Genomic DNA, 12,125 nt, shown 5'->3' with positions numbered 1-12,125 from the left:
GATTTTGCAAAGAATTGTGGGAAAAAATGACAACTTCAAAAAACTCACCATGCCTCTTTCTAAATACCTTGGAATGTCTTCTTTCCAAAAAGGGGTCATTTGGGGGGTATTTGTACTTTTCTGGCATGTTAGGGTCTCAAGAAATGAGGCTGTCAGTATATCAGATGTGATCAAATTGATCAATTTTCAGTAATTGGCACCATAGCTTGTAGACCTTATATCTTTCACCCAGACTAAATAATAACCATTTTTTTTTTTTACCAAAGATATGTAGCAGTATACATTTTAGGCCAAATTTATGAAGAAAATTTTATTTTTTGCAAAATTTTATAATAGAAATGAAGAAAAATTCATTTTTTTACAACATTTTCTTTATTTTTTCATTTATAGCGAAAAAAATTAAAACCGCAGAGGTGATCAAATACCACCAAAAGAAAGCTCTATTCGTGGGAAAAAAGGACAAAAGGACAAAACTTTTATTTGGTTACAGTGTTGTATGACTGAGTTATTGTCATTCAAAATGTGAGAGCACCGAAAGCTGAAAATTGGTCTGGTGATTAAGGGGGTTTACGTGCCCAGTGGTCAAGTGGTTAAAGAGAGGAGAAGACTCCATCACAATGGCTTCAGTTTGTAGCTGATATTTTACCGCCCCCCATCCATCAGATTGGGGGTACAGACTCTGGAACATGCGTTCTGATAAATCTGATGTTCATAGAGGAGATATTACCCCCCCCCCGGGCTGCAGACCCCCAAAATCACAAACCAGGGTGGTGATGGTGAAGACCTTGTCCTTACCAACATGGAGACAGGGAGCTTTGCTGGATGGGGGTCTCCCCTGGCAAGGCACCCCCCCATGTTGGGGGTGTGTGATCTGGGATGTTTGGTGGGAGGGGTGAAGTGTTGCCATTTTGCCAACCTCCTGAAGGGAAATTCACTGACAGCACCATTTATTTTACTGACACAACACATGATACATGTCCTAATACTGGGAGTGTCCTAATCCTGTGGGTGTCCTTATCCTTGGAGTGTCCTAATCCTGGGGTGTCCTAATCCTGTGGGTGTCCTTATCCTTGGAGTGTCCTAATCCTGGGTGTGTCTCAATCCTGTGGGTGTCCTTATCCTTGGAGTGTCCTAATCCTGGGGTGTCCTAATCCTGTGGGTGTCCTTATCCTTGGAGTGTCCTAATCCTGGGTGTGTCTCAATCCTGTGGGTGTCCTTATCCTTGGAGTGTCCTAATCCTGGGTGTGTCTCAATCCTGGGAGTGTCCTAATCCTGGGGAGTGTCCTAATCCTGGGGAGTGTCCTAATCCTGGGGTGTTCTAATCCTGGGAGTGTCCTAATCCTGGGAGTGTCCTAATCCTGAGAGTGTCCTTATCCTGAGGGCATCCTAATCCTGGGAGTGTCCTGTGATGGTATTGGTATGATATCCCCGTCAAGCATTCCCTCCTCTCCATACAAGAACATCACAGAATCATCCACACATGAGCCAACTACTACCTATCGTGTAGGTAGTGTCGCATATCTGTCCTATAACTTTATAGGGGCCCTGCCAGGCAGCCTGGAGCTGGTCTGTTCGGACGGGCCTTAATACCATGACCTTTTGGCCTATCTGAAAGCTCCGGTGCCTAGCCCGTCGGTCATACCATACCTTCTGGCGCTGTTGGGCCGCCTGGAGGTTCTCTCGCACTGTCTGGGCTAATTCCTCCATGCGGTCCCTCAGCTCCAGGACATAAGGTACAACCGGGGTCCCCTCAATTTCTGTTTGCCCCTACCAGTGATCCTTGATGAGATCTAAGGGCCCCCTCATCCGCCTCCCATAGAGAAGTTCGAAGGGTGAGAATCCGGTCGATTCCTGTGGTACCTCTCGGTAGGCAAAGAGAAGGTGCAGCAGGAATCGCTCCCAATCCTTGTACGCCCCCGTGAACGACTTCAACATTTGCTTTATCGTTCCGTTGAAGCGCTCGCACAGGCCGTTAGTCTGGGGGTGGTATGGGGAGCTAGTCAGGGATTTAACTCCACAGGTTTTCCATATCTGCTGGGTTACCTCGGCCGTGAATTGGGTACCTTGGTTGGACAGAACCTCCTTGGGAAAGCCTACTCGGGAAAATACTTTAACTAGGGCCTCTGCTACAGTCTCAGCCTGTATGTTAGAGAGAGCTACCGCTTCGGGGTAACGGGTGGCGTAGTCTACTACGGTGAGGATATACCGCTTGCCGGAACGGCTAGGTTGGGCCAGGGGCCCTATAATGTCCACGGCTACCCTTGTGAACGGTTCATCAATAATGGGCATGGAAACTAGTTTAGCCTTTGGGTGGTCTCCCTTTTTACCTATACGTTGGCATACCTCGCACGTTTGACAATACGCCCTGAAGTCGTCGGATACCCCAGGCCAGAAAAAGTTCTGGGTTATCCGATACCCTGTCTTGCGTATTCCCAAATGGCCTGCCAAGGGTACGTCGTGGCCAATCCTCAATAACTTCTGCCGGTACTTCCGGGGAACTACCAGCTGGCGTTTTTGCTTAGGCCCTGGGGCATTACCCCGGGTCTCGGTGAGCCTGTACAAGCGGTCTTCCTCCCAGATAAATTGCTCCTTCTCTAACCCCCCTTGGCCCCTCCTGGCTTTCTCTCGATACTTTCAGAGGGAAGGGTCTCCGGTCACCTCCCGCCCAAAGTCCTCTGGGGTGTCCCAGGGTAAGGGTTCCACAGTCAAGGGTAGGTTGGGTTGGCTTACCTGGGTCTCAGTAGGAAGCGGATGGCTCTCGGCAGCGCGACTTTGTGCTCTGGTGGTTACTGCGTGGGCCTCCTGAGCGGTGGTAGAGGCGAACGCCGAAGTCAGGGGGCCAATGTCGTTGCCCAAGATGACTTCAGAAGGTAAGTCTTTCATGACGCCCACATGAACATTGCCAGCTCCCGCACCCCAGTCCAGGTGTACCTGTGCAGTAGGAATACGGTATACTGCCCCCCCTGCCACTCTCACAGCAATTGATTTCCCCGGTTTCTCTGATGCATCAATAAGGTGTCTTTGTACCAACGTGATGGTCGCCCCACTGTCTCTTAATCCCCGGGCGGTTTTTCCGTTAACCATGACCAGCTGACAATGGTGTTTCCTGTTGTCCGTAATAACAGATTGTACCATGAGGGCTTCGTAAAGGGTGCCCAATGGTTCTTCCTGACCCAGCTCCTGGGGATCCCAAGCCGAGTCTACACAATGGGCTGCTGCTGGTGGGCGGTACCCAGGTTGAGACCAATTTGACCTGGTGTTGTCGTTCATGGGGCAATTCTGCTTGAAGTGACCCAGCTGTTTGCACCGGAAGCAGCGCTGTTCGTTGTCCTCCTGGCGTGGATAGCGAGGGCTAGATGTCACCGGTCTGTTAGGAGGTTGGTATCTAGCGGCTGGTGGGTGTGAGGGAGCCGTTGGTCGTGGAGGTTGTACCTGTGGTGTGACCTGGTTCATCTTGCGAGTATCCGCATATTCATCCGCCAACTTAGCGGCCTCTGGTAGAGTCATGGGCCTGCGATCTCTCACCCAGTCTTTGACGTCCATCTGGATGTGATTGTAAAATTGCTCCAGGAGCATTAGTTGCAAAATGTCCTCTGCGGTGGTGGCCTGGCTGCTGTTAACCCAGTTAGAGGCCGACAGGAACAACTGGCATGCCCATTCCGCGTAAGAGTCTTTCGTGGTTTTGCGTGAGTCCCTGAACTTCTGTCGGTGGGACTCTGGGGTTACTGCATAACGAGCCAGGAGCACTTCTTTAACCCGGGCGTAGCTATGGATATCCTGATCTGGCACGGTCCGGAAAGCATCAGAAGCTTTGCCTGACAGTTTGCCTGACAATATTGCAACCCAGTCTCCTCTAGCTATTCGGTGCAGGTTACATTGTCGCTCAAAATCCGCCAGGTAGTTATCAATCTCACAGTCCTTTTCATCAAAAGCTTTAAAAGCGCTAAACGGAATCTTCCTTGCGTCTGCTGTGCTGTACTCACTGTTTGGAGAAGGTGCGGCTGCTTGTTGGACTGCTGCCAGTTTTAACTGTAGCTCTGCGTCTCTTATTTGTTTATCCTTCTGTAGTTCTGCGTCTCTTATTTGTTTATCCTCCTGTAGTTCTGCGTCTCTTATTTGTTTAGCCTCCTGTAGTTCTGCGTCTCTTATTTGTTTATCCTCCTGTAGTTCTGCGTCTCTTATTTGTTTAGCCTCCTGTAGTTCTGCGTCTCTTATTTGTTTATCCTTCTGTAGTTCTGCGTCTCTTATTTGTTTATCCTCCTGTAGCTCTGCGTCTCTTATTTGTTTATCCTCCTGTAGTTCTGCGTCTCTTATTTGTTTATCCTTCTGTAGTTCTGCGTCTCTTATTTGTTTATCCTTCTGTAGTTCTGCGTCTCTTATTTGTTTATCCTTCTGTAGTTCTGCGTCTCTTATTTGTTTATCCTTCTGTAGTTCTGCGTCCCTTATTTGTTTATCCTTCTGTAGTTCTGCGTCTCTTATTTGTTTATCCTCCTGTAGTTCTGCGTCTCTTATTTGTTTAGCCTCCTGTAGTTCTGCGTCTCTTATTTGTTTATCCTCCTGTAGTTCTGCGTCTCTTATTTGTTTATCCTCCTGTAGTTCTGCGTCTCTTATTTGTTTATCCTCCTGTAGTTCTGCGTCTCTTATTTGTTTAGCCTCCTGTAGTTCTGTGTCTCTTATTTGTTTATCCTTCTGTAGTTCTGCGTCTCTTATTTGTTTAGCTTCCTGTAGTTCTGCGTCTCTTATTTGTTTATCCTTCTGTAGTTCTGCGTCTCTTATTTGTTTATCCTCCTGTAGTTCTGCGTCTCTTATTTGTTTATCCTTCTGTAGTTCTGCGTCTCTTATTTGTTTATCCTCCTGTAGTTCTGCGTCTCTTATTTGTTTATTCTTCTGTAGCTCTGCGTCTCTTATTTGTTTATCCTTCTGTAGCTCTGCGTCTCTTATTTCTTTAGCCTCCTGTAGCTCTGCGTCTCTTATTTGTTTGTCTCTTATTTGTTTAGCCTCCTCCGCTAACAGGTCCATCACTCTCAGCACTACATCCGCTGTTGGGTTCGAACCGAACCACGCTAGCTTCTCTCTCATTAGCTTGTTGGCTGGCGATTCCTCCTCCTGAATCACTGGTGTCTCCATCTCTTGTACTGCTGGCGTTGCTGCAATCACGTTCTCCTGGTCTAGCTCCATTAATTCTGCTATGATGACCCGCTTGGTTTTGTTGCTAGCAATCCTTCCACGAACTTCCAGTAGTTCTTTCAGTGTATTTCTTTTAAGCCGGGTGTACCAGCCTTCCATTCACTGTTCCCAGTGTCTGCTTGGAATCCGGGTGTAAAGGAGAGTAGAAGGGAAAATCCCGCTGCTGCCAACCAGTTTGTGACGGTATCGGTATGATATCCCCGTCAAGCATTCCCTCCTCTCCATACAAGAACATCACAGAATCATCCACACATGAGCCAAGGCTTAATGCTGGAACAAAACACTTTAATGGCAGCATGCTGCTGGTATATATACAGTTTTCAAGCTAAATCCTCAATCAAGGAACAATGAAATCTCCACCCCCTTCTCACACACAGTGGGGGCTCCCATACAGATCATAGGCAGACATTTCGGAGCCGACCTGAAAACACATTTTCTTTAGATAATGACATCAGTGAAGGTAATTACTAGTTGTACAGAATACATTATCTAGACAGCTTGGCCCCGCATATAGAAGGGATAATTACCACAATGAAGCAATCAGAATAATTAACATGAGTCACTTCTAATCACAGTAAACAGTAAACACAGGGCTCCTTCCCACACACAATTACCCTTTGAAATAGGACTGGCTGAGGAAGGGTCATTAACATTTCAAAAGCCTGTTACACTTAACACACACACACAATATTACTTAGCAGGGAGAATTTAAACTGAAGCATCCTTCACATGTCCTAATCCTGGGAGTGTCCTGGGAGTGTCCTTATCCTGTGGGTGTCCTAATCCTGGGAGTGTCCTAATCCTGGGAGTGTCCTTATCCTGTGGGTGTCCTAATCCTGGGTGTGTCCTAATCCTGGGAGTGTCCTAATCCTGGGAGTGTGCTTATCCTGTGGGTGTCCTAATCCTGGGAATGTCCTAATCCTGGGGGCGTCCTAATCCTGGCGAGTGTCCTAATCCTGGGGGTGTCCTAATCCTGGGGGCGTCCTAATCCTGGTGAGTGTCCTAATCCTGGGGGTGTACTAATCCTGGGAGTGTCCTAATCCTGGGAGTGTCCTTATCCTGTGGGTGTCCTAATCCTGGGAGTGTCCTAATCCTGGGAGTGTCCTAATCCTGGGAGTGTCCTAATCCTGGGAGTGTGCTTATCCTGTGGGTGTCCTAATCCTGGGAGTGTCCTAATCCTGGGGGCGTCCTAATCCTGGCGAGTGTCCTAATCCTGGGGGTGTCCTAATCCTGGGGGCGTCCTAATCCTGGTGAGTGTCCTAATCCTGGGGGTGTACTAATCCTGGGGAGTGTCCAAATCCTGGGGGTGTCCTAATCCTGGGAGTGTCCTAATCCTAGGGAGTGTCCTAATCCTGGGGTGTCCTAATTCTGTGGCGTCCTAATCCGGGGGGGGTGTACTAATCCTGGGAGTGTCCTAATCCTGAGGGTGTCCCAATCCTGGGGTTGTCCTAATCCTGGGGCATACTAATCCTGGGGGTCCTAATCCTGGGGGCATCCTAACCCTGGGAGTGTCCTAATCCTGAGGGTGTCCTAATCCTGGGGCGTCCTAATCCTGGGGGTGTCCCAATCCTGGGGGTGTCCTAATCCTGAGAGTGTCCTAATCCTGGGTGCATCCTAACCCTGGGAGTGTCCTAATCCTGGGGGCGTCCTAATCCTGGCTAGTGTCCTAATCCTGGGGGTGTCCTAATCCTGGGGGCATCCTAATCCTGGCGAGTGTCCTAATCCTGGGGGTGTCCTAATCCTGGGGAGTGTCCTGATCCTGGGGGTGTCCTTATCCTGGGGGTGTCCTAATTCTGGGGGTGTCCTAATCCTGGGAGTGTCCTAATCCTGGGGAGTGTCCTAATCCTGGGGTGTCCTAATTCTGTGGTGTCCTAATCCGGGGGGGTGTACTAATCCTGGGAGTGTCCTAATCCTGAGGGTGTCCCAATCCTGGGGTTGTCCTAATCCTGGGGCATACTAATCCTGGGGGTCCTAATCCTGGGAGTGTCCTAATCCTGGGAGTGTCCTAATCCTGGGAGTGTCCTAATCCTGGGAGCATCCTAACCCTGGGAGTGTCCTAATCCTGAGGTTGTCCTAATCCTGGGGGTGTCCTAATCCTGGAAGTGTCCTAATCCTGGGCAGTGTCCTAATCCCTACATCAGAGTCTGCAGAGTTTGAAGTGTCAGTGTGACGGTATCGGTATGATATCCCCGTCAACGTTCCCTTCTTCCCATAACGAAAATCACCCCAATAGTCCACGAGGAGGGATATCCCTGGAATCGCCCAGAAAGCCACACATGACAAGCTTACTGCTGGAACAAGACACTTTAATGACACAAAAACTCAGCTTATATGTGGTTACAACTAGACATGTGCACAGCAAAAATTTTCGTTTATTTCTGTTTCGTTTCTGTTCGTTTATCGTGATTCGTAACGAGTCGTAATTTCGTAAGACGTTAGTTATCGTATTCGTACTCTTTAGTATTTTCGTAACACTCTTTTTTCCGTTTTCTGTTTTTTTCTGTTAGTTTATTTTTCGTTGAATCGAGATTCGTATTTTCGTTATATTTTGTATTCTGCCGCGTTCGTATTTTTAAAATGATTTTATTCGTTCCTTCGTTTTTACGTTAGTTTAATTTTCGTTGTTTTGTTATTCGTATTTATATTATATTTTCCATCATGCCGCATTCGTATTTTCGTAAAGAAATATATTTTCGTTGCTTTATGATCATTCGTATTTTCATGTCTAATTTCCTTTGATTGTAAAAACGTACTTTTGTAGATTTTATTGCATTCGTAATTCTGTTAGAATACATTTTACGTTTATTCGACACACTACTCGTCGTAATTTTGTAATTCGGATTTTACTGTGATTGACTTGACTGTCTTAGTTAGCACACACACCCTGTCTAGAATGAAGTCTGACGTAGAAGAAAACTAAAATATGTCAGATATTACAAATACAAATCTAGAAAGTAGATGCACTGCAGTCTAACACAGAAAAAGACACAATGAGCCAGGAGGTAATGAGAAAGAAGCTCATTGGGGGAAGGAACAAACCTCTTCAGAGGAAAGGGACAGCGCTCAGTGGCTATTGGTCAGAAATATTTCAGTACTAACGAAAGCTAATTTACATTATTTTGTATTTTCGTTGTTTTCATTTCAGTTTTCCGAAGATCCGTAATTTATTTTTCGTTAGTTTTGATTTTCGTTTTTTAGTCTTTGTTCGGCATTTCGTTTTCTTTTCGGTCTTCGAATATTAGTAAGTTTGCATTTTCGTTCATTTTGTTTTTCGTAATTATTTTTTTTTTTTGGGTTCGGTATTTTCGTTGTTTCTATGTTTTCGTTTCTTTCTTCTTTCGTATCTTCGTTGTTTTCCATATTCGTTATTTTGAAAATATCGTTATTCGTTATTAATTGCGCTAAACCATTCGTTCATTCGTATGTTAACGAATCAACTAAAATAACGAAAAATGACGGAAAACGTATTCGTAACTTAAAAAATTGCACATGCCTAGTTACAACCTGTTAGGAACGCCCCCCTCACACAGTGGGGTTTCCCATACAGATTATAGGAGACAAGTCGGAGCCGACCATGCAGACACGTTTCTTTAGATAAAGACATCAGTGGAGTTAATTAATACACTGAAGCAATCAGAATAATTAACATACTACTTCTCTAATCATTTAGCCTGATGATACAATACACATCTTTTAAGGGTAAACACAGATCTTCTTTACACAACACAATAGATCAATTAACCTTTAGAATAGTGAGGGGACATTAGCACGTCAATAACCTGTCAGAGGAATGAATCACACATGAAATTCCTTTCTACCTCTACCCATATGGCTAGCAGGGAGCAGTACACTGAGACATATAGGCAAATGTATCACAGTCAGTAAATGTCATGTGTTGTGTCAGTAAAATAAATGGTGCTGTCAGTGAATTACCCTTCAGGAGGTTGGCAAAATGGCAACACTTCACCCCCCCCCCCTACCAAACATCCCAGATCACACACCCCCAACATTGGCAGGGGAGACCCCCCATCCAGCAAAGCTCCCTGTCTCCATGTTGGTAAGGACAAGGTCTTCACCCCATCTCCCTGACCTGAGGTATTGGGGGTCTGCAGGCCAGGGGGGGTAATATCTCCTAAATGAACATCAGAATTATCAGAACGCTGGTTCCAGAGTCTGTACCCCAATCTGATGGATGGGGGGCGGTAAAATCTCAGCTACAAGCTGAAGCCATTGTGATAGAGTCTTCTCCTCTCTTTAAAGAGTTGGGGGTTCTCCTTTATTCAAATGACTCCAACTTCCACTAGAGGAGTGAGACTCTGCAGTGTTTTGGGGAGATTATTATACGGGATTTGTGTGGTGACAACAGTTTGCTCGGCACTTTATGAGGGTGGACAGTGCAGTCACCATACAATCCAATACATGGAGATCTTGCCGGATGGTTGTCCCTCCCCCGCCTATATGAAGTATTGGTTTTGGGTAGACTTATCCTGGACAGGTCGAAGTTTCGTACTCCTGACTTCATTTGTCTCTTTTCCAGGTGCTGAGATTGGACACAACGGAGACCATGGAGACCATCAAGTGTGTGGTAGTCGGGGACGGAGTTGTGGGGAAAACTTGCCTCCTCGTTTGTTACACAACCAATTCCTTCCCTAAGGAGTACATCCCCACCGTGATTGCACCCTACAATGCCCAGATTACAGTGGATGGAAAAGCCGTGAGCCTGAACCTGTGGAACACGGCCAGCCAGGATGTATATAGGCCTGTAAGAGCGTTAGTTTACCCCGAGACCAACGTGGCCATCATCTGCTTCGACATTTCCGATCCGTCATCATACGAGAGTGTACAGAACTACTGGTATCCCGAAGTGCGCCACCATTGTCCCAACATTCCCATCCTCCTGGTGGGCACCAAGAAAGATCTAAGGACCAACCCGGATGTCATCAACAGGCTGAATAAGGAGAACCAGCTACCGATCTCCTACCAACAAGGAGTCAGCCTGTCCCGGCAAATTGACGCGGTGAGGTACATGGAGTGCTCAGCGCTGAACCAAGATGGCGTCCAAGAAGTTTTCTCCGAGTCAGTGAGAGCCGTTCCCAGCCAAGTAAAAAAGAAGAGTCCATGTGTCTTACTGTGAGAAGAAGATTCCTCCGAGATCCGGTCAGTGGTTCCTCCTTGTGTTGATCTCAGATCACGTGACTTTGTCCTGAGGAACCACAACCTATGTAGATCTCAAGGACCGGAAATTACAAACTCTTCTATGTGTCCCTTATCTAAAATGTCCATTAAAGAAGCCCCCAGATGGAGATGAATATTTCAGACCTCCAGCAATATCTTCAATGGTTTTGTCTCTTCCGGTGTTGGACACAGTATATATATATATGGCTGCTGGTCAGAATATATAATAAATTACAATCATCATATTTCACAGTATTAACCCTTGTCTGGCCACACCCTCACCACTGCTCCAAGGGGTCCATTATTTCTAGAACTGACTCTTCAAGGGCCCCAACATAGCCAGCAGAAGACTAACCTTAAAGACTGTAAACCAAGGACCTTCCATTGAGCGCAATTTACGGCAAATTTATATTTCTCTGTTTCCAGAAGGTTGTGAGAATATATTGGCCCGGATTCACATACATTGGTGCATATTTATGCTGGCGTAGCGTATCGAATATATGCTACGCCGACGCAGTGCAGAGAGGCAAGCACAGTATTCACAAAGCACTTGCCTCCCACTCGCTGTCAAATCTGCGCTGGGTTTCCTCGGCGTAAGCCAGCGTAGGTGGAAGTGGGCGTGAGCCATGCTAATGAGGCTTGACCCCAAGCGCCATAGAAGTACTTAAAATAAATGGCGCATGCGCCGTCCCGTGGACGCATCCCAGTGCGCATGCTCAGAATCACATCGAAACAACTGCCTAAGATACGTTGAATCACTGCCTACGGCGTGAACGTAACCTACGCCCAGCCATATTCACGTCCAACGTAAACGACGTAAAATAAGACGGCTGTGTTCCCTGGTCCATACCTTTGCATGAGTTGCGCCTCCTATATGGGAAATAACTTTACGCCGGACGTACGACTTACGCAAACCGTGTATATTATGCGCCAGGCGCAAGTACGTTCGTGAATCAATGTATCTCCCTCATTTCCATATTTGAATAGGAAATCAATGGGAGCACCCATTGCGTCCAGCATAAATATGCGCCCACGATACGCCGGCGTAGGAAAGTTACGTTGGTCGGATGAAGCCTAGTTTCAGGCGTATCTTGGTTTCAGAGTCCGGCGCACAGATACGACGGCACATATTTGCACTTACGCGGCGTATCACGAGATACGTCAGCGTAAGTGCTTTGTGAATCCGGGCCAATGTATTTCTGTAATTCTCTACATTCATTTAGTTCCAAATTCGTTTTTTAACGAGTTTTGACAAATTAGTTAATTTCGAAAGTTTCTGAATTTTTCAATTCCTGAATTTTCAGATTTCCAAAATGTTGAATTTCCACCAACATTTAGAATTTTCTAATTTAGAATTTTTCTTTACAATCGTTTTTATTGATTTTGTAAACAATAAAGATCCGAATACCAAGTACAAAATAGCAATACAATTACAATGACCTTAGCATTTCCAATACATTATGGGTTATTGGTAATACAATTAGGGCAAGCTAACAAATTAGAAGGATAGTTATCCCTTTTTATTTTGACTGTCATTTCCTAATTTAGAATTTTTTAATATTCAAATTTACCAAATCTTCGAATTTACGCAAATTTACTAATTTTCAATTTTTGGAAATTAGAATTTCTGATAATTTAAATTTTGGAAATTTGAAAATTCGAAATTAGAAATTCAAAAATTAGAAATTTCAAAATTTAGAAATGTCAGAAATGAAAAAAATCAGAGATTAGAACATTTGGAAATTTGAACCTTCGAAATTCGA

At 45.7% G+C, this 12,125-nt stretch overlaps 1 protein-coding gene across 2 annotated transcripts in view; it reads left to right on the top strand.

The window, feature by feature from the left end:
• Positions 1-10,875, top strand: part of LOC120922130 (rho-related GTP-binding protein RhoG-like) — a 34,042-nt gene extending 23,167 nt beyond the window's left edge. Inside the window, exons 3-4 of one of the 2 annotated variants that reach the window (XM_040334604.1) lie at positions 506-510; positions 9,749-10,875. In XM_040334604.1, the coding sequence (XP_040190538.1) occupies positions 506-510; positions 9,749-10,321 (578 nt within the window). In that variant the 3' untranslated portion in view covers positions 10,322-10,875. Of the gene's footprint in view, positions 1-505; positions 511-9,724 lie in introns of both variants that reach the window. The other variant, XM_040334603.1, reaches the window with a different exon arrangement.
• The last annotated feature ends 1,250 nt before the right edge of the window (positions 10,876-12,125 follow it).

This window comes from Rana temporaria, unplaced genomic scaffold, assembly GCF_905171775.1.
Source record: "Rana temporaria unplaced genomic scaffold, aRanTem1.1, whole genome shotgun sequence".
NCBI classification, from domain to species: domain Eukaryota; kingdom Metazoa; phylum Chordata; class Amphibia; order Anura; family Ranidae; genus Rana; species Rana temporaria.
This window is presented reverse-complemented; position numbering and strand designations above follow the sequence as displayed.